Source organism: Oncorhynchus mykiss, chromosome 2 (assembly GCF_057628025.1).
Source record: "Oncorhynchus mykiss isolate SJ-2025 chromosome 2, ASM5762802v1, whole genome shotgun sequence".
NCBI lineage: Eukaryota > Metazoa > Chordata > Actinopteri > Salmoniformes > Salmonidae > Oncorhynchus > Oncorhynchus mykiss.
In genome coordinates this window covers 6504388-6528665 of record NC_143023.1, presented here as the reverse complement: position 1 = coordinate 6528665, position 24278 = coordinate 6504388, and the positions used below count along the sequence as shown (strand labels likewise).

Here is a 24278-nt window from a genome sequence, read left to right as displayed (position 1 = left end):
ATTATATTAAGATTTAAATGATATAGAAATGCAACGTACGTATAGTACCACTTTGTAATTATGACGAAATTATTTTTACAAAATGTATTTGAAAAGATTTGTCACGACCCAAATCTTAATTCTTTGTATTTATTTTAACCAATCAAATGTGACTTCCTGGATGAGTTTGTTTGTTGTTTATGATGACATGGATATGATACATGGTTTACTAGAGTATTGACCAATGAAATAAATGACAACACCTATTGAGCCGATCTCAATCAAATTTCAATCAATAAAAAGTTGATACACTTTTAACCTCGTAGAGCTCAAATAACAACTGCCTTGACAATGCAGACATTGAGACAAACACTATTATTGTTCACTAAGAGTCAATGGAAATCAATGCAAAACTGAGAAAATGTGAGAGAATCTTGTCTGATATACTGTACACTTTGCAGTGAACTACAAAATACTTGACTAAATGTTTTGAGCACAACAGTACATACACAGTAAGCTTAATGACATGACACAACAAGAGGGAAACATAAGAGTACACAACAGGATCACCACTCGAGTGGTTAATGCCCTAACTTGGTAGAAGATTATCCCCATATGAATATGATGCATAATTACAATAGGTTGGACGCCTGTGTCCTACTATGGTATCATCACAAATACATGATCAACTTCCGCTAATATACTGAGTGTACAAAACATTCCATGACAGACTGACCAGGTGCATCCAGGTGAAAGCCAGGTGAAATCCCTTATTGATGTCACTTTGTTAAATCCACTTCAATCAGTGTAGATGAAGGGGAGGAGACGGGTTAAAGAAGGATTTTTAAGCCTTGAGACATGGATCGTGTGTGTGTGCCATTCTTATGGTGAATGGGTAAGACAAAAGATGTCAGTGCCTTTGAACAAGGTATGGTAGTAGGTGCCAGGAGCACCGGTTTGTATCAAGAACTGCAAAGCTGCTGGGTTTTTCACACTCAACAGTTTCCTGTGTGTATCAAGAATGGTCCACCACCCAAAGGACATCCAGTCAATTTGACACAACTGTGGGAAGTATTGGAGTCAACATGGGACAGCATCCCTGTGGAACGCTTTCAACTCCTTGTAGAGTCAACATGGGCCAGCATCCCTGTGGAACACTTTCAACACCTTGTAGAGTCAACATGGGCCAGCATCCCTGTGGAACACTTTGGACACCTTGTAGAGTCAACATGGGCCAGCATCCCTGTGGAACACTTTGGACACCTTGTAGAGTCAACATGGGCCAGCATCCCTGTGGAACACTTTGGACACCTTGTAGAGTCAACATGGGCCAGCATCCCTGTGGAACACTTTGGACACCTTGTAGAGTCCATTCTCTGGCAAATTGAGAATGTTCTGAGGGCAAAAAGGGGGTGCAACTCAATATTAGGAAGGTGTACTTAATGTTTTGTACACTCAGTGTATATTTAGATAGGAAAAGATATGTAGGTGTTTTTCAATCATTGAATGGAGGTTAAATAACTGATAAACCCTGTGTATAATTTTTTTTATTTTTTTTATCAAGATCTTAATGAAGAGTTTGGGCAGGGTTCAACTGCAATGTTCTTCAATCATACTCCTGGGGACCTTAGAGGTGTGCAGGCTTTGTTCCAGCCTGGTACTTGAACATCTAATTCAACTAACCAACAAATCATCAATCCCTTTATTCCAAGGAATGTAAAGCTGGAGTCAATAATAACCTAAATGAACCTGTCCTCTGCTCAGTTCTCCCCCGTGGAATCATACCAAAGACTATAGAAACGCTTGGCATTCAGCATTATTAAGGAGATGAATTTGGGTAAAAGGCCCCGCGGTAGACTAGCGTCTTACCCAGGGGTTGTACTTGTACACTAAACTACCTCATGCTACAGAAACAGGAGATGGTCTCCTGCCCTCCTGTACGTTCAGGCTCGGACAAGGCTGCTCAGTTGATGACCTCATTGTGGTCGTAGTAGTGCTCCAGCTCAGAGAAGATGTCGTTGGGGTTCCTGCAGCTGAGGTTACAGAAGCAGGCGTTGATCCACATCACCTGCCATGTCAGAGTGGCTCCGTTGGGACACTCGAACTCCACCTCGATAGTCCTGGACTTGTAAGGGATGCAGCAGCGATCGTCTGTGGCCACGCAGACACCACAGTATTTTGGACGGTAGGGCTTCTTGCTGTTGCAGCCTGAGATTGTGAAGTTCTGGCTCTGCTCCTCCCTGTAAATGTTCAGACACTTCTTCCCTGGCTGAGGGGTTCATAGGTCAACATGGGTCAGAATCAACACTTGAGTGGTAGACATATGGAGTCAGGATACCGTTACACTGTCAAAATGATGTTCAACTGTATTGAGAAAACATATGTCACCCATATGACTTTAAAACCATGTTTATATGCACAATACATGAGTTGATGAAGTTGGGCCTGGTTTCATTGAAAGCAAAAGTGAGAGATATTGTGTGTGTCTATAAAGTGTACTACTTTTGACCAGGGACCAACCTATTCCCTATAGAGTGCACTACTTTTGACCAGAGCCCTATGGGTAGTACACTTTATAGGGAATAGGGTGCAATTTAGGGCACAAGCCACGACAGATGTTCTCACCTTGATGTGCTTGGTGATGTCCACGTCACAGGGCCGGATGTTGCAGAGGCGTGACTCCTTGATCAACTCACACTGGTCGTTGGCGTTGGAGATCCTCAGGGACAGGCCACGTCCACAGGTCTTGGAACACGGGGACCAGGAGGTTGTCTGGGTAATGCAGTTCTTATGCCAGACCTCATTGTGGCTGGCGCGCACTACCATGTCAACAGAGGAACAGACTCCTGATTAGGGATGCTAAATTCCAGTAACTTCCCCCCCCAAAAACACCCAGGTTTTCCAGAAATCCTGGTTGGAATATTCCTGGATTCCCTGCTTATTCCTTCCTGATTTCAGGAATCTTCCAAGCGGGTTTTCTGGGAAACCAATGGGCCCCATAGTGCTCTGGTCAAAAGTAGTGCCCTTCATAGGACATAGGGTACCATTTGAGATGCATCCCATAGAATGTAGTAGTGTACCTATCTCCTCATGCCTGGTGTCTGCCTTGCGCGTCTTCCTGGGCTCGTCACAGATCCACTGCTCACAGCATCGGCCCTGCAGTTTGACCCGCCTGGGCGTCTGGCACCACACCCGGGGCGGTTGGGAGTCTGTGCAGAGCGGCACACAACCGATGGCGCCGTTTACACACAGACAGCGGTACTTACAGCTGGGTTGGAAGCTCTGACCGTTGCGGTAGATCACTCCGTCGTACTCGCAGCCTGTGCCCACCATGTCTGTTTGATAGATCATGTAAAATATTAAGAATCAGCGCTACACAGTAAAGTATATCCCCTATAGGTATACATAAGAAAACAAGAAACGCGTTATAGTTGAGACTGTTCAATGTCGGCATTCCAGCTCTAAACGCCTTCCTCAAGAGAGACCCGTGTCAATGTACGGTGGCACACGAAGAAATACATGCATCAATTCAGTTGAAGAATCAAAACAACGTCCCTTCTCATTACTGTCTCTATATTTACAAACGGACTTCACAGCACAGATGGAGATGATACAACGATACAACTCAAAGAGGAAAGTTATCTGACTTCACAGCACAGATGGAGATGGTACAACGATACAACTCAAAGAGGAAAGTTATCTGACTTCACAGCACAGATGGAGATGATACAACGATACAACTCAAAGAGGAAAGTTATCTGACTTCACAGCACAGATGGAGATGGTACAACGATACAACTCAAAGAGGGAAGTTATCTGACTTCACAGCACAGATGGAGATGGTACAACGATACAACTCAAAGAGGGAAGTTATCTGACTTCACAGCACAGATGGAGACGATACAACGATACAACTCAAAGAGGAAAGTTATCTGACTTCACAGCACAGATGGAGATGGTACAACGATACAACTCAAAGAGGGAAGTTATCTGACTTCACAGCACAGATGGAGATGGTACAACGATACAACTCAAAGAGGGAAGTTATCTGACTTCACAGCACAGATGGAGACGATACAACGATACAACTCAAAGAGGGAAGTTATCTGACTTCACAGCACAGATGGAGATGGTACAACGATACAACTCAAAGAGGAAAGTTATCTGACTTCACAGCACAGATGGAGATGATACAACGATACAACTCAAAGAGGGAAGTTATCTGACTTCACAGTACAGATGGAGATGGTACAACGATACAACTCAAAGAGGAAAGTTATCTGACTTCACAGCACAGATAGAGATGGTACAACGATACAACTCAAAGAGGAAAGTTATCTGACTTCACAGCACAGATAGAGATGGTACAACGATACAACTCAAAGAGGAAAGTTATCTGACTTCACAGCACAGATGGAGATGGTACAACGATACAACTCAAAGAGGAAAGTTATCTGACTTCACAGCACAGATGGAGATGGTACAACGATACAACTCAAAGAGGAAAGTTATCTGACTTCACAGCACAGATGGAGATGATACAACTCAAAGAGGAAAGTTATCTGACACTTACAGGCACATACTCCTTTTTCGTACCTCGGCTTGTCCACGCTGTAGTCACAGTACAGTCCCTTATGGTAGTCACAGACGTCTGCCTCGTTGCAGGTCTCCCCCACCTGCTTGGAACAGGCCTTACAGCAGTCACAGCCGTCCATCAGCACACTGACCCCTGGCGGACACAGGGGGGCGCTCTTGGCACACTTGCACGGCCATTTGCAGTACGCTGTACGGTTATACAGCTCTATGGTCGCCGTCAAGGGAGGCATGGCTGTGGAATGTTGGGAAAAGACCTGTAGGATGGACAGAACAACATTTATGAAATACTGGATCATACTGGTGGGTTGGTCTTTAGCATGTCATGTTGTGCTATTCCTGAAAACCCACAGAATGGAGACCAGCAGCAGCTCCAGGTTCATCATCACTACCTATGTCATTGGTCATGTGCACCAACAACTAACATCCCCTCCTCACATAGCCAGTATAGTGATACAGTAAGACAGGGGTTATGGGACCACCCAGCCAGTATAGTGATACAGTAGACAGGGGTTATGGGGTCACCCAGCCAGTATAGTGATACAGTAGACAGGGGTTATGGGGTCACCAGCCAGTATAGTGATACAGTAGACAGGGGTTATGGGGTCACTCTGCCAGTATAGTGATACAGTAGACAGAGGTTATGGGGTCACTCTGCCAGTATAGTGATACAGTAGACAGGGGTTATGGGGTCACCCAGCCAGTATAGTGATACAGTAGACAGGGGTTATGGGGTCACTCTGCCAGTATAGTGATACAGTAGACAGGGGTTACATTTGAATGGGGCCTGTAGTTGCATTCACCCCAAATTTGTTGTGGAAGGAAGTCGTTCTTCCAGGAACATTTTTAACAGTAGTACGTGACATCAGACCACAGCAGGTGGAAATATGTTTGATTCCAGAGGGAAACACTCTGACACATTTCCAAACTAAGGCCAGGAGTTCCACCACCAACCTAAAGATGAAGATAAAGTTGTGTATGAGGCTGCAGTATTGTAGACTGAAGATCAATGTAGGGTAGGGATCACATGCAAAACATACCCGTTTGTTCTTCCTTAGTCTTTACATTTATTGAATTCAATCTAGTTCAGTCAGCCCCATGGACACAAATACCACATTGGATCTAGTGGTTTGGTTTCCCCTTATAAAGTAATCCATGGGACTAGTGACTGAAAGAAATAAATCACTTTCAGGCCAGGGTCATTTAACCACACCTACCAAATAACACACTTCAAACTATATTAGTCAGAGACAGTACTGAGGTAGTACCTGACCTGTCATTAGCTGAGCTAAAATGAGAGAGAGTGAAGGAAAGAGAGAGTGGAGGAGAGAGTAGAGCTAAGAGAGGAAGAGAGAGTAGAGGAAAGAGAGAGTGGAGGAGAGACTAGAGGAAAGAGATAAGAGAGTAGAGGAGAGAGTAGAGCTAAGAGAGGAAGAGAGAGTAGAGGAAAGAGAGAGTGGAGGAGAGATTAGAGTAAAGAGAGAAAGAGAGAGTGGAGGAGAGAGTAGAGTAAAGAGAAGAGAGTAGAGTAAAGAGAAGAGAGTAGAGGAAAGAGAGAGTGGAGGAGAGAGTAGAGTAAAGAGATAAGAGAGTAGAGGAAAGAGAGAGTGGAGGAGAGAGTGAAGGAAAGAGAGAGTGGAGGAGAGAGTAGAGCTAAGAGAGGAAGAGAGAGTAGAGGAAAGAGAGAGTGGAGGAGAGAGTAGAGGAAAGAGATACGAGAGTAGAGGAGAGAGTAGAGCTAAGAGAGGAAGAGAGTAGAGGAAAGAGAGATTGGAGGAGAGATTAGAGTAAAGAGAGAAAGAGAGAGTGGAGGAGAGAGTAGAGGAGAGAGTAGAGCTAAGAGAGGAAGAGAGAGTAGAGGAAAGAGAGAGTGGAGGAGAGATTAGAGTAAAGAGAGAAAGAGAGTGGAGGAGAGAGTAGAGCTAAGAGAGGAAGAGAGAGTAGAGGAGAGAGTAGAGCTAAGAGAGGAAGAGAGAGTAGAGGAAAGAGAGAGTGGAGGAGAGACTAGAGTAAAGAGAGAAAGGGAGAGTAGAGGAAAGAGAGGAAGAGAGAGTGGAAGAGAGAGCTAAGAGAGGAAGAGAGAGTGGAGGAGAGAGTAGAGGAAAGAGAGAGTGGAGGAGAGAGTAGAGGAGTGCCCAATCTTAGCGTTTCATGACTGTCTAGGTTTCAGCGCTAGCACAGAGACAGATTCTGAGTAGGTCTATTGTATGATTAACATTGACAACACGATTATAGCCAGTGTCAATGCGAAACCAATAATGGGTAATTGGCACCGCGCGCAAAAAGTCTCTGTGTGTTATTACGCAATTAAATAATCTAATCTGTATAGATGTGCACAACCTGCGATCATTTATATGTCTCATATTCTTATGATCTGTAATCCATAACCTGTAATCTTGAAAACCATAGATAAAATAAATAAAAAGTTAGTATGAACGTTAGAATTAAATCAAATAATTAATGTTACCTGATGAGTGCTGGCTACTATTAGAATCCACGGCAGAAGCCACCTCATTACGAGATTCCAATATCAACTTCATTGAACCCAGAATGAGATTCTTGTAAAAAAATATATATAATTTATTCCACGAGCTAAGATTGTTGTAAAGCGGCGCCGTGCAAATGACAGCCAGCGCCGGTCAACGCTCGCTACAAGTGAGTCCTTCTGTCTGACGTCACATTTCGGGACAAACCCTGGAGTTTTGCTTTGGTGGTTTTAATCCCTTCCTTTTCTCCAGTCCCCACCTCTCCCTCCTCCACACACACACACACACAAATATTTTTAAAAAGCTTGGGCTGACCAACAAAAATAAATAGTTGATACAACATAACATCATCTTCCTTAAAGCTTCTCTGTATGTTGATTTATTAATAAAAACAATTTTAAACAAATTCAAACCAATCGCCTGCCCGCCTGCCTGATAAATTCATTTCATAGCCCAATAAAATGTCCAAAACCCCAATTTAACTCACACATAAACTTGAAGAATAACCTTGCACATAAAATATGTGCTTTTAATAATCCCAGTCAAAGGTCAACTATAAACTTCACTCAAACAGTCACTTCTACAAGCAGATGCTGAAATACTTGGTGAACCATCGTTGTTGGGTTTTCAATGAGATGTTGAATTGAACGCTGCAAAGGGATAAAAGCAGAGGATTTAACTAAACCACACACTGGCTTTCATTTCTTTAACATGTACAGTACAGCACTGGGTAAACAAAGTTATACTTTGGACAAGGACTACTGTGTTTCTTTAGAAATATACATTTTGATGCGGCAGGGTAGCCTAGTGGTTAGAGCGTTGGTCTTGTAACCGGAAGGTTTCAAACCCCCGAGTTGACAAGGTACAAATCTGTCGTTCTGGACAGGCAGTTCCTAGGGCACTGTTCCTAGGCCGTCATTGAAAATAAGAATTTGTTCTTAACTGACTTGAGGTTTTTAAAAAATCAGTCTTGGATATGGGGGGCTCTGGTACTCTCAAAGAGGCTCAGCGTTCAGGGTTAACAAGCCACACAGGCCCCCTGGACCAGAGCTAAAAATTTAGAAATGGTTCCAGGGGAATACTGTATTAATCCTAAAAGGTACGAGAGGAATACTGTATTAATCCTAAAATGTTATAGAGGAATACTGTATTAATCCTAAAAGGTTCAAGAGGAATACTGTATTAATTATAAAAGGTACAAGAGGAATACTGTATTAATCCTAAACTGTTATAGAGGAATACTGTATTCATCCTAAAATGTTATAGAGGAATACTGTATTAATCCTAAAATGTTATAGAGGAATACTGTATTAATCCTAAAATGTTATAGAGGAATACTGTATTAATCCTAAAATGTTATAGAGGAATACTGTATTAATCCTAAAATGTTATAGAGGAATACTGTATTAATCCGAAAATGTTATAGAGGAATACTGTATTAATCCTAAAATGTTATAGAGGAATACTGTATTAATCCTAAAATGTTATAGAGGAATACTGTATTAATCCTAAAATGTTATATAGGAATACTGTATTAATCCTAAAAGGTTCAAGAGGAGTACTGTATTAATCCTAAAATGTTATATAGGAATACTGTATTAATCCTAAAATGTTATAGAGGAGTACTGTATTAATCCTAAAAGCGGAGGATGTATCCTCAGTCAGAGGATCATATCCTATGATAATCAGACTGGCCAAACCTCAGTAGGGGATTGGGCATCCAGCAGGATATCTCTAGCAGAGCTCTGTATCCAACAGAGTAGATTCACTGATCTAGAGAATTACTTTAACCTTGTGGTGTGTCTAATAAATTAAAACGCACAACTAAAATCCACCCTTTGTCCTTAAAGCAGTTCTAGGAAATGACCAGGTGGGTTTTGGTATCCTAACTCATTGCTTTATCCTTGGATGTAGGCTGTTGCTAATTGATGCTGAATGGGTCGCTGCTTTTTGGAGAATTAAGGTGTAGAGAGTGGCTGGTATCCTGGCAGGTTTAGAAGATGCTGTGTCCAAAATGGTACTCTATTCCCTACCACTTTTGACCTGCATGTAGCGAATAGGTTGCCATTTGGGGACGCAGACAGAGAGGATGGGAAATCCCTCATTTAACTGTAGCTAACCTGTTGACCTCTCTGATGAGGACCGTGAACCCTCGGAACACTGACCTGTTGACCTCTCTGATGAGGACCGTGAACCCTCGGAACACTGACCTGTTGACCTCTCTGATGAGGACCGTGAACCCTCGGAACACTGACCTGTTGACCTCTCTGATGAGGACCGTGAACCCTCGGAACACTGACCTGTTGACCTCTCTGATGAGGACCGTGAACCCTCGGAACACTGACCTGTTGACCTCTCTGATGAGGACCGTGAACCCTCGGAATACTGACCTGTTGACCTCTCTGATGAGGACCGTGAACCCTGGAAACACTGACCTGTTGACCTCTCTGATGAGGAACACTATCACAAGCACTGATATTTGTTGATTGGGAGATCGTGGATGCATCCCAAATGGGATTAAAGGCACTACTTTTGACCAGGGCCCATATGGCTCTGGTCAAAAGTAGTGCACTCCATAGGGAATAGGGTGCCATTTGGGATGTAGACCAGCCTGCAACACCAGTTGCATCATAGCATGGCCTCTTGAACTGGTAGTTGAACTAGAAGAGGAGAGGTGTGGTAGGCTGAGCATGAATCTGTCTAGAGGACAATGAAAGGTGTGGTAGGTTTAGCATTAATCTGTCTAGAGGACATGGAGAACTGTGGTAGGCCTAGCATTAATATGTCCAGAGAACATGGAGAGCTGTGGTAGGCTTAGCATTCATTTGTCTAGAGGACATGGAGAGCTGTGGTGGGTTTATCATTAATCTGTCTAGAGGACAATGAAATGTGTGGTAGGCCTAGCATTAATCTGTCTAGAGGACATGGAGAGGTGTGGTGTGGTAGGACTAGCATTAATCTGTCTAGAGGACATGGAGAAGTGTGGTGTGGTAGGACTAGCATTAATCTGTCTAGAGGACACGGAGAGGTGTGGTGTGGTAGGACTAGCATTAATCTGTCCAGATGACACGGAGAGGTGTGGTAGGACTAGCATTAATCTGTCCCGATTACATGGAGAGGTGTGGTGTGGTAGGACTAGCATTAATCTGTCCAGACCACATAACTCATTTTTATTTCTCTGTTCATCTATTTGGCATCCATGAGGTGGAATGTGTACAACGTACACAGAACAGTGTAGTGTGTGTGAGCGCCAGGAACAAAGCTTAGCTACGGTCATGTAAGGTTAGGGCCAGCTCAGTCAGTCTCTACAAAACAGTAATAAACCCTGTAAGGTTAGGGCCAGCTCAGTCAGTCTCTACAGTAATAAACCCTGTAAGGTTAGGGCCAGCTCAGCCAGTCTCTACAGTAGTTAACCCTGGGGCCACTAGGACTAGAAGGACCTCATGGGCACCCTTATCTTTTAGATTGTATCTCTTGTGGTCTCCTTTCGAGCAACTGGCCAAAGTGGTGAATTATCCTGTGGGTGAACACATTCAAGAATGTGACATACAGTGGGGAGAACAAGTATTTGAAACACTGCCCTCATCTTCCTCATGATCATTGATGCCCCACGAGGTGAGATCTTGCATGGAGCCCCAGACCGAGGGTGATTGACCGTCATCTTGAACTTCTTCCATTTTCTAATAATTGCACCAACAGTTGTTGCCTTCTCACCAAGCTGCTTGCCTTTTGTCCTGTAGTCCATCCCAGCCTTGTGCAGGTCTACAATTGTATCCCTGATGTCCTTACACAGCTCTCTGGTCTTGGCCATTGTGGAGTGGTTGGAGTCTGATTGAGTGTGTGGACAGGTGTATTTTATACAGATAACGAGTTCAAACAGGTGCAGTTAATACAGGTAATGAGTGGAGAACAGGAGGGCTTCTTAAAGAAAAACTAACAGGTCTGTGACAGCTGGAATTCTTACTGGTTGGTAGGTGATCAAATACTTATGTCATGCAATAAAATGCTAATTAATTACTTAAAAATCCTGGAAAAAGTACTCAGGGCCCATATGACTCTGGTTAGAAGTAGTGCACTAAAATAGTAGGGTACACTATTGGGACGGAGCCAAGTGAAACAAGACTTCACACCAAACGTACACTTCAATAAGACAGCTGTTTTACACCTCTATTATCAGTCTAGTAACTGACTTTGGAGATTCTCCGATTTGACTCAATTAAAGTAATGTCTCCTTGGTTACCAATCCCAGCACACAGACCCAAATGAGCTAGTTGACTTTAATGTTCAAGCCATCACGAGAGATGACCTGATTACTACTCTAGACGTGAAGAACGTATAAACAACACCACAGACTTCAGGAGTATTATGTAATGCAATTGTTTTATTGTTTTATTTCATTTGTGTGGAAACTAAACAGGCAGTTAAATGACACGACTTAATTTACCGACTACTTTGGCAGTTGAAACAACATGTCATTTCTCACTATGTGTGAGTGATAAACCCTAAATGCAGATTAGACGATACGTAGTGTGGATGTTCTTTCTAATTATAAGCATCCTTCTCTGACTTGGGTTTGCTCTGGGTGACAGTTGTCAAGAAATCAACAAATAACTTGGTTTCTGGTGTTGGAGTTCCAGCCCCCAAACCAGCAGATTCCCCTTCCGACACAGCAGATGAAAGTTTGCCTGAAAAACAGAGAGACATCTTTCTTGTGACACCAAGTCATCCCGTGAAGTAAGAGTAGCTTCTCTAAAGTGGTGATATATGGATGTTTTTCCTAAAGATGAAAGGCTCTGCAGATGGAAACTGAACGTTTGGCACCATCTAAGTACATACAGTAGCAAACCTCTAATTACTGGCTACATACAGTGCAAAGTATTCAGACCCCTTGACTTGTTCCACATTTTGTTACGTTACAGCCTTATTCTAAAATGGATCACATTGTTTTTTTTTCTCATCAATCTACACACAATAACCCACAAAGACAAAGCAAAAACAGGTTTTTATAAATATGACATTAGTACTCAGTACTTTGTTGAAGCACCTTTGGCAGCGATTAACAGCCTTGAGTCTTCTTGGGTATGACGCTACAAGCTTGGCACACCTGTATTTGGGGAGTTTCTCCCATTCTTCTCTGCAGATCCTCTCAAGCTCTGTCAGGTTGGATGGGGAGCGTCGCTGCACAGCTATTTTCAGGTCTCTCCATTGATGTTCGATCGGGTTCAAGTCCGGGCTCAGCATTATGGTGCCAGCACCATTATGGTGCCAGCATCATGCATATGGATGGTGCTAGGTTTCCTCCAGACGTGACGCTTGGCATTCAGGCCAAAGAGTTCAATCTTGGTTTCATCAGACCAGAGAATCTTGTTTCTCATGGTCTGAGTGTCCTTTAGGTGCCTTTAGGAAAACTCCCAGCTGGTTGTCATGTGCCTTTTACTGAGGAGTGGCTTCCGTATGGCCACTCTACCATAAAGGCCTGATTGATGGATTGCTACAGAGATGGTTGTCTTTCTGGTTCTCCCATCTCCACAGAGGAACTCTGGAACTCTGTCAGAGTGACCATCAGGTTCTTGGTCACTTCCCTGACCAAGGCCCTTCTGCCCCGATTGGTCAGTTTGGCCGGGTGGCCAGCTCTGGAAGAGTCTTGGTGGTTCCAAACTTCTTCCATTTAAGAATGTTGGAGTCCACTGAGTTCTTGGGGACATTCAATGCTGCAGAAATGTTTTGGTACCCTTCTGCAGATCTGTGCCTAGACACAATCCTGTCTCGGAGCTCTACGGACAATTCCTTCGACCTCATGGCTTGGTTTCTGCTCTGTTCGACCTAACATAGACAGGTGTGTGCCTTTCCAAATCATGTCCAATCAATTGAATTTACCACAGGTGGACTCCAATCTAGTTGTATAAACATCTCAAGGATGATCAATGGAAACAGGATGCACCGGAGTTCAATTGTGAGTCTCATAGCAAAGGGTCTGAATACTTTGGTAAATACGTTTTTTAATTTTATACATTTGCAAAACTTTTTACTGTTTCTCTTTGTCATTATTGGGTATTGTGTATATGTATTATTTAATACATTTTAGAATAAGGCTGTAAAGTAACCAAACGAAGAAAAAGGAAGGTGTCTGAATACTGTATGTTTCTATGTATGTCCTTCTGACACTGAAATAACAGGAAGTGAATAATTAACACTTGTTTTCTGTGGGGGTTTTTTAGCCTTTGTGTTACTCTGTTTTTTTTTTGGGCAAAGATGTCTGTGGTTTGTTAGGCAAACTGATGATTTACATCATCTTATTTTGAGTTTGGACTTGTACCCACCAATGGAGGCGGTCAGAGAGGGGACGTAGTCGGCCCAGAAGGAGCACTGGGCCCTGCGGAGGCCCCTGTGGTTGCTGAGGCCTGGCTCCACCTCCATATAGCTGTCCCCCTCAGGGTGAGACTGGAAGGCATGCCAGGGGGGCAGCGCCGCCTCGCTGAAGGCCACGCGGGACACACTGTGAGCCTGGTTGGGATTTCTGTTCACAAGGAGAAGACGTACAGTAAGAGACGTGATGTTCGCACGACTGTAAGTCACTTTGGAAAAAAGTGTCTGCTAAATGACAGATATGGTATATTCGGACGCCACATGCATAAGGCACTATTCTCCAGTCATGCAGATTGGTTTAGATGTACCAAACAATACAAAATAAACCAATTGATTTAGATTGAAAAGGAAATACTATAAAGTATGGTTGGCGTTTATTTAAAGTAATTTCTATTTTAAAAAAAACAATTTTTACCCGGACTTGATGAAGTTGGCCATGTAGGTCATCATCTGTAGGGAGAGGCGTCTCTCTGTGTTGGTGAACAGGTCATAGGTCAGGGGGCTGTGGGGGAGGCCAAAGGCATAGTGGACATCCAGGGGTACTGACAGGTCAGCACTGAAATGAAAACAAATCACACACAAATAAACACTACATTATCATGCCACCTCCCTAGCAACACAGCAAAACAAAATAAATAATACATCATCATGCCACTTCCCTAGCAACACAGCAAAACAAAATAAATAATACATCATCATGCCACTTCCCTAGCAACACAGCAAAACAAATAAATAATACATTGTCATGCCACTTCCCTAGCAACACAGCAAAACAAATAAATAATACATTGTCATGCCACTTCCCTAGCAACACAGAAAAACAAATAATACATCATCATGCCACTTCCCTAGCAACACAGCAAAACAAAATAAATAATACATCATCATGCCACTTCCCTAGCAACACAGCAAAACAAATAAATAATACATCATCATGCCACCTCCCTAGCAACACAGCAAAACAAAATAAATAATACATCATCATGCCACCTCCCTAGCAACACAGCAAAACAAAATAAATAATACATCATCATGCCACTTCCCTAGCAACACAGCAAAACAAAATAAATAATACATCATCATGCCACCTCCCTAGCAACACAGCAAAACAAAATAAATAATACATCATCATGCCACCTCCCTAGCAACACAGCAAAACAAAACAAATAATACATCATCATGCCACTTCCCTAGCAACACAGCAAAACAAAATAAATAATACATCATCATGCCACTTCCCTAGCAACACAGCAAAACAAAATAAATAATACATCATCATGCCACTTCCCTAGCAACACAGCAAAACAAATAAATAATACATTGTCATGCCACTTCCCTAGCAACACAGCAAAACAAATAAATAATACATTGTCATGCCACTTCCCTAGCAACACAGAAAAACAAATAATACATCATCATGCCACTTCCCTAGCAACACAGCAAAACAAAATAAATAATACATCATCATGCCACTTCCCTAGCAACACAGCAAAACAAATAAATAATACATCATCATGCCACCTCCCTAGCAACACAGCAAAACAAAACAAATAATACATCATCATGCCACTTCCCTAGCAACACAGCAAAACAAAATAAATAATACATCATCATGCCACTTCCCTAGCAACACAGCAAAACAAAATAAATAATACATCATCATGCCACCTCCCTAGCAACACAGCAAAACAAATAAATAATACATCATCATGCCACCTCCCTAGCAACACAGCAAAACAAAATAAATAATACATCATCATGCCACTTCCCTAGCAACACAGCAAAACAAAATAAATAATACATCATCATGCCACCTCCCTAGCAACACAGCAAAACAAATAAATAATACATCATCATGCCACTTCCCTAGCAACACAGCAAAACAAAATAAATAATACATCATCATGCCACTTCCCTAGCAACACAGCAAAACAAAATAAATAATACATCATCATGCCACTTCCCTAGCAACACAGCAAAACAAAATAAATAATACATCATCATGCCACCTCCCTAGCAACACAGCAAAACAAAATAAATAATACATCATCATGCCACTTCCCTAGCAACACAGCAAAACAAAATAAATAATACATCATCATGCCACTTCCCTAGCAACACAGCAAAACAAATAAATAATACATCATCATGCCACTTCCCTAGCAACACAGCAAAACAAATAAATAATACATCATCATGCCACTTCCCTAGCAACACAGCAAAACAAATAAATAATACATTGTCATGCCACTTCCCTAGCAACACAGCAAAACAAATAAATAATACATTGTCATGCCACTTCCCTAGCAACACAGCAAAACAAAATAAATAATACATCATCATGCCACTTCCCTAGCAACACAGCAAAACAAAATAAATAATACATCATCATGCCACTTCCCTAGCAACACAGCAAAACAAAATAAATAATACATCATCATGCCACCTCCCTAGCAACACAGCAAAACAAAATAAATAATACATCATCATGCCACCTCCCTAGCAACACAGCAAAACAAAATAAATAATACATCATCATGCCACCTCCCTAGCAACACAGCAAAACAAAACAAATAAATAATAGATTATCATGCCGCTTCCATAGCAACACAGCAAAACACATGTAATAGTATTTCTGGACACAACGAGGTAATCTGAGTTAACGCAAGTACTACTTGACTAGTAGTCAATGGTCTGGAGGCCTGACCTGACCTGGCTGCCTCGTCCTCCTCACACCCAGTGATTACCTGGTCTGGGCGGTGTCCTCAGGCAGGTAGTACATGAACACATTGGATCTGGTGTTAGATGCCCAGAAGTTGGCCATCTTTATGGTGGGACACACAATGAAGAGATCTCTGCACAGAGACACAGATACAGAGAGACATTGTTGAGAAATGTAACACACTTCACATCATCGTTTCCCTTTTCTTTGTGGACAAAGACTGAGAGAAAGGATACAGCAAGGTGTACCTATTCTGTACATGACAGGACAGCAGTTCACTGACAATCACTCACACAGAGTTGTCTAACAAACCAAACATTTACATGTGTGACTGAGGGCCGTGAGTGTGTATGTTTGTGTCTTGAGAAGAGATGGTCTGTCTGGCTGCCACAGTGCCAGGCTAGTTAACTAAGACTAGGTTCCAAATGGCACCCTATTCCCTATATAGTGCACTACTTTTGACCAGTGCCTATAGGGGTAAGTGCACTATGCAGGGAATAGGGTGCCATTTGGGACACATACAGTGTGTTACAGCAGGGCAGGTATTTACTGAGTGAGGACCACTCCTGCTGCAGCCAAAATCCCCTGATGTATCTGGATAAACAAGCAGTGGACCTATCTGCCTTTAAATTACAGGCGTTTTAAACTCTGGAAAATGTCTAGTATAACTCCTAGCATAGTGAGAGTTTCAGGTCAGGACTCTTTTACTGAAAGACATGTTGACATGGTCTTATTGTGAATGTGAGCTATGCTGTTGTTTGTCTTCAAGGCATCGGTCGGTTGCTATCCTCAGCTAACCTCAGGTCCATGGGTGTGTTGTGTGGGTCAGCCTCAGCCCTGTTCCCTGCTATATTTGACACTAGTTATTATGTGGGCGAAGTCCAGTAGACGCTGAAGAGCAGAGGCAGCAGCCACCGTACATATCACTAGCGAAGCCTGGATCAAGGGCATTAGAAGAATATCTCTGTCAATACTGGAGAAATATGCAGAACATCTCTGTCAATACTGCAGATATACAGTACACAGAACATGTCTGTCAATACTGCAGATATACAGTACACAGAACATGTCTGTTAATACTGCAGATATACAGTACACAGAACATGTCTGTCAATACTGCAGATATACAGTACACAGAACATGTCTGTCAATACTGCAGATATACAGTATACAGAACATGTCTGTCAATACTGCAGATATACAGTATACAGAACATCTCTGTCTATACTGCAGATATACAGTATACAGAACATGTCTGTCAATACTGCAGATATACAGTATACAGAACATCTCTGTCTATACTGCAGATATACAGTATACAGAACATGTCTGTCAATACTGGAGATATACAGTATACAGAACATCTGTCAATACTGGAGATATACAGTATACAGAACATCTGTCAATACTGGAGATATACAGTATACAGAACATCTGTCAATACTGGAGATATACAGTATACAGAACATCTGTCAATACTGGAGATATACAGTATACAGAACATCTGTCAATACTGGAGATATACAGTATACAGAACATCTGTCTATACTGCAGATATACAGTATACAGAACATCTGTCAATACTGCAGATATACAGTATACAGAACATCTGTCAATACTGGAGATATACAGTATACAGAACATCTGTCAATACTGGAGATATACAGTATACAGAACATCTCTGTCTATACTGCAGAAATACAGAGACATACAGTATGTACAGAATCCATTGCATATAAGATGACAGAAATAATGATTGATCTTGAGTGAATCTGGGACCGTATTCATGAGCTGATCTACACTGAACAGAAATATAAAGGCAACATGTAAAGTGTGGGTCCCATGTTTCATGAGCTGAAATTCAAAATCCTAGCAAATTATCCAAATGCACAAAAAGCGTATTTCTCTCAAATTTTGCGCACAAATTGCTTACATCCCTGTTAGTGAGCATTTCTCCATTGCCAATATAATCCATCCACTTGACAAGTGTGGAATATCAAGAAGCTGATTAAACAGTATGATCATTGCACAGGTGCACCTTGTGCCATGGATGATAAAAGGCCACTTTTAAATGTGCAGTTTTGTCACACAACACAATGTCGCAGATGTCTCAAGTTGTCAGGGTGAGTACAATTGGCATGCAGACTGCAGGAATGTCCAGCAGAGCTGCTGCCAGAGAACTGAATGTTCCTTTCTCTACCATAAGCCGCCTCCAACATAGTTTTAAAGAATTTATTTCAATTGACTGATTTCCTTATATGAACTGTAACTCAAGTAAAATCTTTGAAATTGTTGCATGGTGCACATATATTTTTGTTCAGTATAGAATCAGATTCCATCTATCCATTCATTTTATAACCCAAAAGGCAAAACTGGTCCTAGAACAGGATTCCTTCTCTAAGGCACTTTATGAATATGGGCCCTGACATATACTGTTTTCTTATGGCATATTTCTGGTGAAAAGCTTGGTCTGCGCCACGTGTCAGGGCCACGTTAAATGGCCGAACCACGGCACCTAATAGTTCTATTTCTGAATTGTTACATTCTTTTCTTTTCTAAACACGCTGCTTCTAACACCCTCAGTAAAACAGTTCACACAGTCCTTCTAAATCCTCAGGTTATTTCAGTCTTCAGTCGGCTGGCTGTTTCCTTCCTCAAGACCACAAGTGAAACGCACTCTGTTCCAGCTCTTCATAGTTGTGTCCCAAATGGCACCCTATTCCCTTTATAGTGCACTACTTTTGAACAGGAGTCACGGCACTCCCACAGGGCTCTGGACTAAATGAGTCCACTATATAGGGAATAGGGTGTCATTTGGAATGTATGCTCTGTTCCAGTTTGTCAATCACATTAAAGCAACATATAACAGTGTAAAGAGATCAATAGTCGAGCTATGGGTTTCCACTCACACTGCATAGAACTCACTGCATAGAACTCAATGTATGGCCTTCAGAAAGTATTCATCCCCCTTGACGTATTCCACATGTTGTTGTGTTAGAGCCTGAATTAAAAATGGATTAAATAAAACATGCTCTCACCCATCTGCACACAATATCCCATAATGACAAAGTGAAAACATGTTTTTAGAATTTGTTACTAACTTGTTACTAAAATATATATCTCATTTACATATGTATTCATACCCCTTTCCTTTGACATTCCAAATTGAGCTCAAGGTGCATCCAATATCCTTTGATCATCTTTGAGATGTCACTACAACTTGATTGGAGTCCACCTGGGGCCAATTCAATTGTTTGGACATGATTTAGAAAGAAACACACCTGTCTATATAAGGTCCCACAGTTGACAGTGGATGTCAGAGCAGAACCTATACCATGAAGTCCAAGGAACTGTCCGTAGATCTCAGAGATATAATTGTGATAAAGCATATCTGGGGAAGGGTATAAAACACTTTCAAGAGTGTTGAAAGTTTCCAAGAGCATCGTGTCTTCATCATCGGGAAGTTGAAAAAATATGGAACAAGCCAGACTCTGTCTAGAGGTGCCAGTCCGACCTAACTGAGCAACCAGGCAAGAAGGACATTGGTCAGGGAGGAGACCAAGAACCCAATAACCACTCTGACAAAACTGCAGTTCCTTGGCTGAGATGGGAGAACCTACCAGAAGGACAACAGTCTCCACAGCACTTCACCAATTTGGGATTTATGGAAGAGTGGTCAGACGGAAGCCACTCCTGAGAAAATGGCACATGACAGCACGCCTGGAGTTTGCAAAAAGCCACATGAAAGACTGAGCATAAGGCAAAAGATTCTGTGGTCTGATGAGACAAAAACTAAACTCTTTGGCCTGAATGCAAAGCAATATGTTTGGAGAAAACCAGGCACAGCTCATCACCCGTCTAACACCATCCTGACTGTGAAGCATGGTGGTGGCAGCATCATGCTATGGGGATGCTTTTCTGCGGCAGTGACTGGGAGACTGGTAAGGATACAGGAAAATATAGGAAAAAAAATACAGGAAGAGAACCTGTTTCAGAGTGCAAACGACCTTAGACTGGGGGTGAAGATTTTACATTCCAATAGGACAATGACTGCAAGCATAGAGCCAAAGCAACGCTGGAATGGCTTCAGAACAAGAATGTGAAAGTATTTGAGTGGCCCAGCCAAAGCCCAAACTTGAATCCCATTGAAAATCTGTGGAAAGACTTGAAGATTGCTGTTCATCGCCGCTCAACCATCTAATTTAACAGATTTTAAGAAAATCAGCAAGGAAGAATGAGAGAAAATCTGAAAATCCAGACGTGCAAAGCTGATACAGACATACACAAGACGACTCAAAGCTTTAATCTCCGCCAAAGGTGTATCAGGTGTGAATACGAGATAATGAATGTGATAATAAAAGTGAATGAGATATTTCTGTCTTTCATTTTCAATACATTTGTCATTATGGGGTATTGTGTGTAGATGGGTGAGGAAAAATATACATTTAATCCATTTTGAATTCAGGCTGTAAAGCAACATGTGGAATAAGTCAAGGGGTTTGAATACTTTCTGAGGGCACTGTAACTCACTGTATAAAACTCACTGTATAGAACTCACTGTATAGAACTCACTGTATAAAACTCACTGTATAAAACTCACTGTATAGAACTCACTGTATAGAACTCACTGTATAGAACTCACTGTATAGAACTCACTGAACAGAACTCACTGAACAGAACTCACTGTAACTCACTGTATAAAACTCACTGTATAGAACTCACTGTATAGAACTCACTGTACAGAACTCACTGAACAGAACTCACTGAACAGAACTCACTGTATAGAACTCACTGTATAGAACTCACTGTATAAAACTCACTGTATAAAACTCACTGTATAAAACTCACTGTATAAAACTCACTGTATAAAACTCACTGTATAAAACTCACTGTATAAAACTCACTGTATAGAACTCACTGAACAGAACTCACTGAACAGAACTCACTGAACAGAACTCACTGCTCTTGAACGTGAAGAGAATTCCTGTAAAAGGTAAAATAAACAAAATGAACTGAACACACAGAACTGAACAGAGAATGGTATCTTGTGACGTGATTATTATGGGTCGTGCTTCTCCATACAGGAACTGTATAGTCAAATGGCTACCCAGACTATTGCCATTGACCCCCCCCCCCCCCTCTCCCACTCATTAAACCTCTGCTACTCTCTGTTGTCATCTATGCATAGTCACTTTAATTACTCTACCTACATGTACATATTACCTCAACTAATCGGTGCCCCCCTGTATATAGACTCACTATTGTTATTTTACTGCTGCTCCTTAATTACTTGTTACTTTTATTTCTTATTCTTATCCGTATTTTTTTAAACTGCATTGTTGGTTAGGGGCTCGTAAGTAAGCATTTCACTGTGAGGTTTACACCTGTTGTATTGGGCGCATGTGACTAAAACAATTTGATTTGATATTTATGCACTGAATTCAATGAATAAGGGTAAGGTATTCCGGAACTACATGAATACCGTATACAGTAGTGTGCCGAGCACATTTCTCACCTGGTTGCACTGTTAAGAGCCTGAGAGAAGAGGTTGTAGCCAGCTGGAGAGGGAGAGTGCTGCATGGAGTAGAACCAGGTGGCTGCAGCCTTGACAAACGCATTGGCATCGTCTCCACCCAGAGAGTTGGACAGGGCTTCGTAGAATGCTGTTTTACTGTCAGCTCGCCCCTGGAGCTCCTCAAAGTTCTGTCGTCAGACATTCGGGGGGGGGGAAAGTAGACGTTGGTGATATGAAACGCGGCTGACTAGAGTAATACCACTCAATACTAATACGATGTGAATGAGGACAAACCGCTAACATACGAGTCACCTGCTGAGTTGAACTAGGAGTCTACGCATTAGAATATGTCCTACACTGTATGAAAAACAAAGAGCAATATTCCCCAATTCCATCCTGCACTTGGAAAGCTTAATAAGCAGGTACACCTAAATAGATGGACGAAACTAGAGGTGAATGTTCTCACCATAGAAACACAAAGAACGTCTTTGAATTATAGGATCTCCGGTTCTCACCTTGATCCTCTTGGCCCTGCTGATGAGTCCATCCTCTGCGGAGGAGCCCAGCAGGAGGTCAGCTCTGTGGAAGCCTGCATTCATCAGGGCCATGGAGGGTTTCCCCTGGACAGAGACCCCATCCACCACTGGACCCCAAGCCTGCAGGGGCCCACTGACTGACAGCAACTGAAACAGATAACATAAAATAAGACAGGGGGAAAAAAGTATGCCTGAGTCCCAAATAGCACTACTGCCTTTATAGTGCACTACTTCTGACCAGAGCCCTATGGGCCTTGGACAGAAGAAGCGCACTAAACAGGGAATTGGGTGCCATTTGGGATACATACAGCCCAAGATACATCTGGGACTATAAAGCTTCCTTCCTTAGTCTGTGACTATAAGACCAACAGTACCTCAGTCTTGGTCTACAAGGTCAACAGTTCCTCAGTCTGGGTCTATAAGGCCAACAGTACCTCAGTCTGGGTCTAGAAGGTCAACAGTACCTCAGTCTGGGTCTATAAGGTCAACAGTACCTCAGTCTGGGTCTATAAGGCCAACAGTACCTCAGTCTGGGTCTATAAGGCCAACAGTACCTCAGTCTGGGTCTATAAGGTCAACAGTACCTCAGTCTGGGTCTACAAGGTCAACAGTACCTCAGTCTGGGTCTACAAGGTCAACAGTACCTCAGTCTGGGTCTATAAGGTCAACAGTACCTCAGTCTGGGTCTATAAGGTCAACAGTACCTCAGTCTGGGTCTATAAGGTCAACAGTACCTCAGTCTGGGTCTATAAGGTCAACAGTACCTCAGTCTGGGTCTATAAGGCCAACAGTACCTTGGTCTGGGCAGCGTTGAGGTCCTGTGCTGGAGCTGCTCTCAGGCAGGAGCCCAGCTGTTCTGGGTCAGAGGAGGAACAGCCCAGCTCCCTGGCCAGAGCCTCAGCCTGCCCCTGGGCTTTAGATACACTCAGCACTGAGGCAGGGGAGAACACAGAGCCACCCTGGGGAGAGAGAGAGAGAGGAGGGACAGAGTCAGAGAACCACTCATCATTGAGGCAGGGGAGAACACAGAGCCACCCTGGGGAGAGAGAGAGTGGAGGGACAGAGTCAGAGAACCACTCAGCACTGAGGCAGGGGAGAACACAGAGCCACCCTGGGGAGAGAGAGAGAGGAAGGACAGAGTCAGAGAACCACTCAGCACTGAGGCAGGGGAGAACACAGAGCCACCCTGGGGAGAGAGAGAGAGGAGGGACAGAGTCAGAGAACCACTCATCATTGAGGCAGGGGAGAACACAGAGCCACCCTGGGGAGAGAGAGAGGGGAGGGACAGAGTCAGAGAACCACTCAGCACTGAGGCAGGGGAGAACACAGAGCCACCCTGGGGAGAAAGAGAGAGGAGGGACAGAGTCAGAGAACCACTCAGCACTGAGGCAGGGGAGAACACAGAGCCACCCTGGGGAGAGAGAGAGAGGAGGGACAGAGTCAGAAAACCACTCAGCACTGAGGCAGGGGAGAACACAGAGCCACCCTGGGGAGAGAGAGAGAGGAGGGACAGAGTCAGAGAACCACTCAGCACTGAGGCAGGGGAGAACACAGAGCCACCCTGGGGAGAGAGAGAGAGGAGGGACAGAGTCAGAGAACCACTCAGCACTGAGGCAGGGGAGAACACAGAGCCACCCTGGGGAGAGAGAGAGAGGAGGGACATAGTCAGAGAACCACCGGGCTGTTATTTATAGCTAAGCATTATTAGCTCCAAAATTGAATTACTTTTAATGTTAGACATACTACATACCAATTGGTTACACACATCTTTCAAGTGTTTATTTGAATGCTGTCTGGTCATCTATTAGCTTCAGCACTGTGGTGATTAGTCTGTCATCTATTGGCTACAGCACTGTGGTGATTAGTCTGTCATCTATTAGCTTCAGCACTGTGGTGATTAGTCTGTCATCTATTAGCTTCAGCACTGTGGTGATTAGTCTGTCATCTATTGGCTACAGCACTGTGGTGATTAGTCTGTCATCTATTAGCTTCAGCACTGTGGTGATTAGTCTGTCATCTATTAGCTTCAGCACTGTGGTGATTAGTCTGTCATCTATTAGCTTCAGCACTGTGGTGATTAG

General features: G+C 42.8%; 2 protein-coding genes across 3 annotated transcripts in view; both read right to left on the bottom strand.

Moving 5' to 3' along the window:
- Nucleotides 1-115: 115 nt before the first annotated feature.
- Nucleotides 116-7269, bottom strand: LOC110520851 (CCN family member 4). 2 transcript variants are annotated; one of them, XM_021598289.3, is made up of 5 exons: nt 7040-7269; nt 4553-4829; nt 3060-3314; nt 2605-2798; nt 116-2248 (listed from the first exon to the last, which is right to left on the bottom strand). In XM_021598289.3, exons 1-5 carry the CDS (start codon nt 7085-7087, stop codon nt 1943-1945), a joined length of 1080 nt encoding a protein of 359 aa, XP_021453964.2. In that variant the 5' UTR covers nt 7088-7269; the 3' UTR covers nt 116-1942. The 2 variants fall into 2 exon arrangements, with proteins under 2 accessions (XP_021453964.2, XP_090072465.1); XM_090216339.1 differs by having other exon boundaries at nt 4576-4829.
- A 4156-nt stretch (nt 7270-11425) lies between these two features.
- LOC149984776 (thyroglobulin-like) overlaps nt 11426-24278 on the bottom strand; it is a 100483-nt gene continuing 87630 nt past the window's right edge. The window contains exons 44-50 of the mRNA XM_090185832.1: nt 22992-23156; nt 22177-22344; nt 21662-21849; nt 16172-16279; nt 13840-13980; nt 13379-13575; nt 11426-11743 (exon numbers count right to left, since the gene is read on the bottom strand). Of these exons, the coding sequence (XP_090041958.1) occupies nt 11601-11743; nt 13379-13575; nt 13840-13980; nt 16172-16279; nt 21662-21849; nt 22177-22344; nt 22992-23156 (1110 nt within the window). The 3' untranslated portion in view covers nt 11426-11600. The remainder of the gene's footprint in view (nt 11744-13378; nt 13576-13839; nt 13981-16171; nt 16280-21661; nt 21850-22176; nt 22345-22991; nt 23157-24278) is intronic.

Coding starts and splice junctions, on each gene's coding strand:
- LOC110520851 (XM_021598289.3), bottom strand. CDS start 7,087: ATGAGGTGGCTTCTGCCGTGGATTCTAATAGTAGCCAGCACTCATCAG. Junction 4,830..7,039: donor TAGTAGCCAGCACTCATCAG/GTAACATTAATT, acceptor TCCATCCTACAG/GTCTTTTCCCAACATTCCAC. Junction 2,799..3,059: donor CACCAGGCATGAGGAGATAG/GTACACTACTAC, acceptor TTGACATGGTAG/TGCGCGCCAGCCACAATGAG.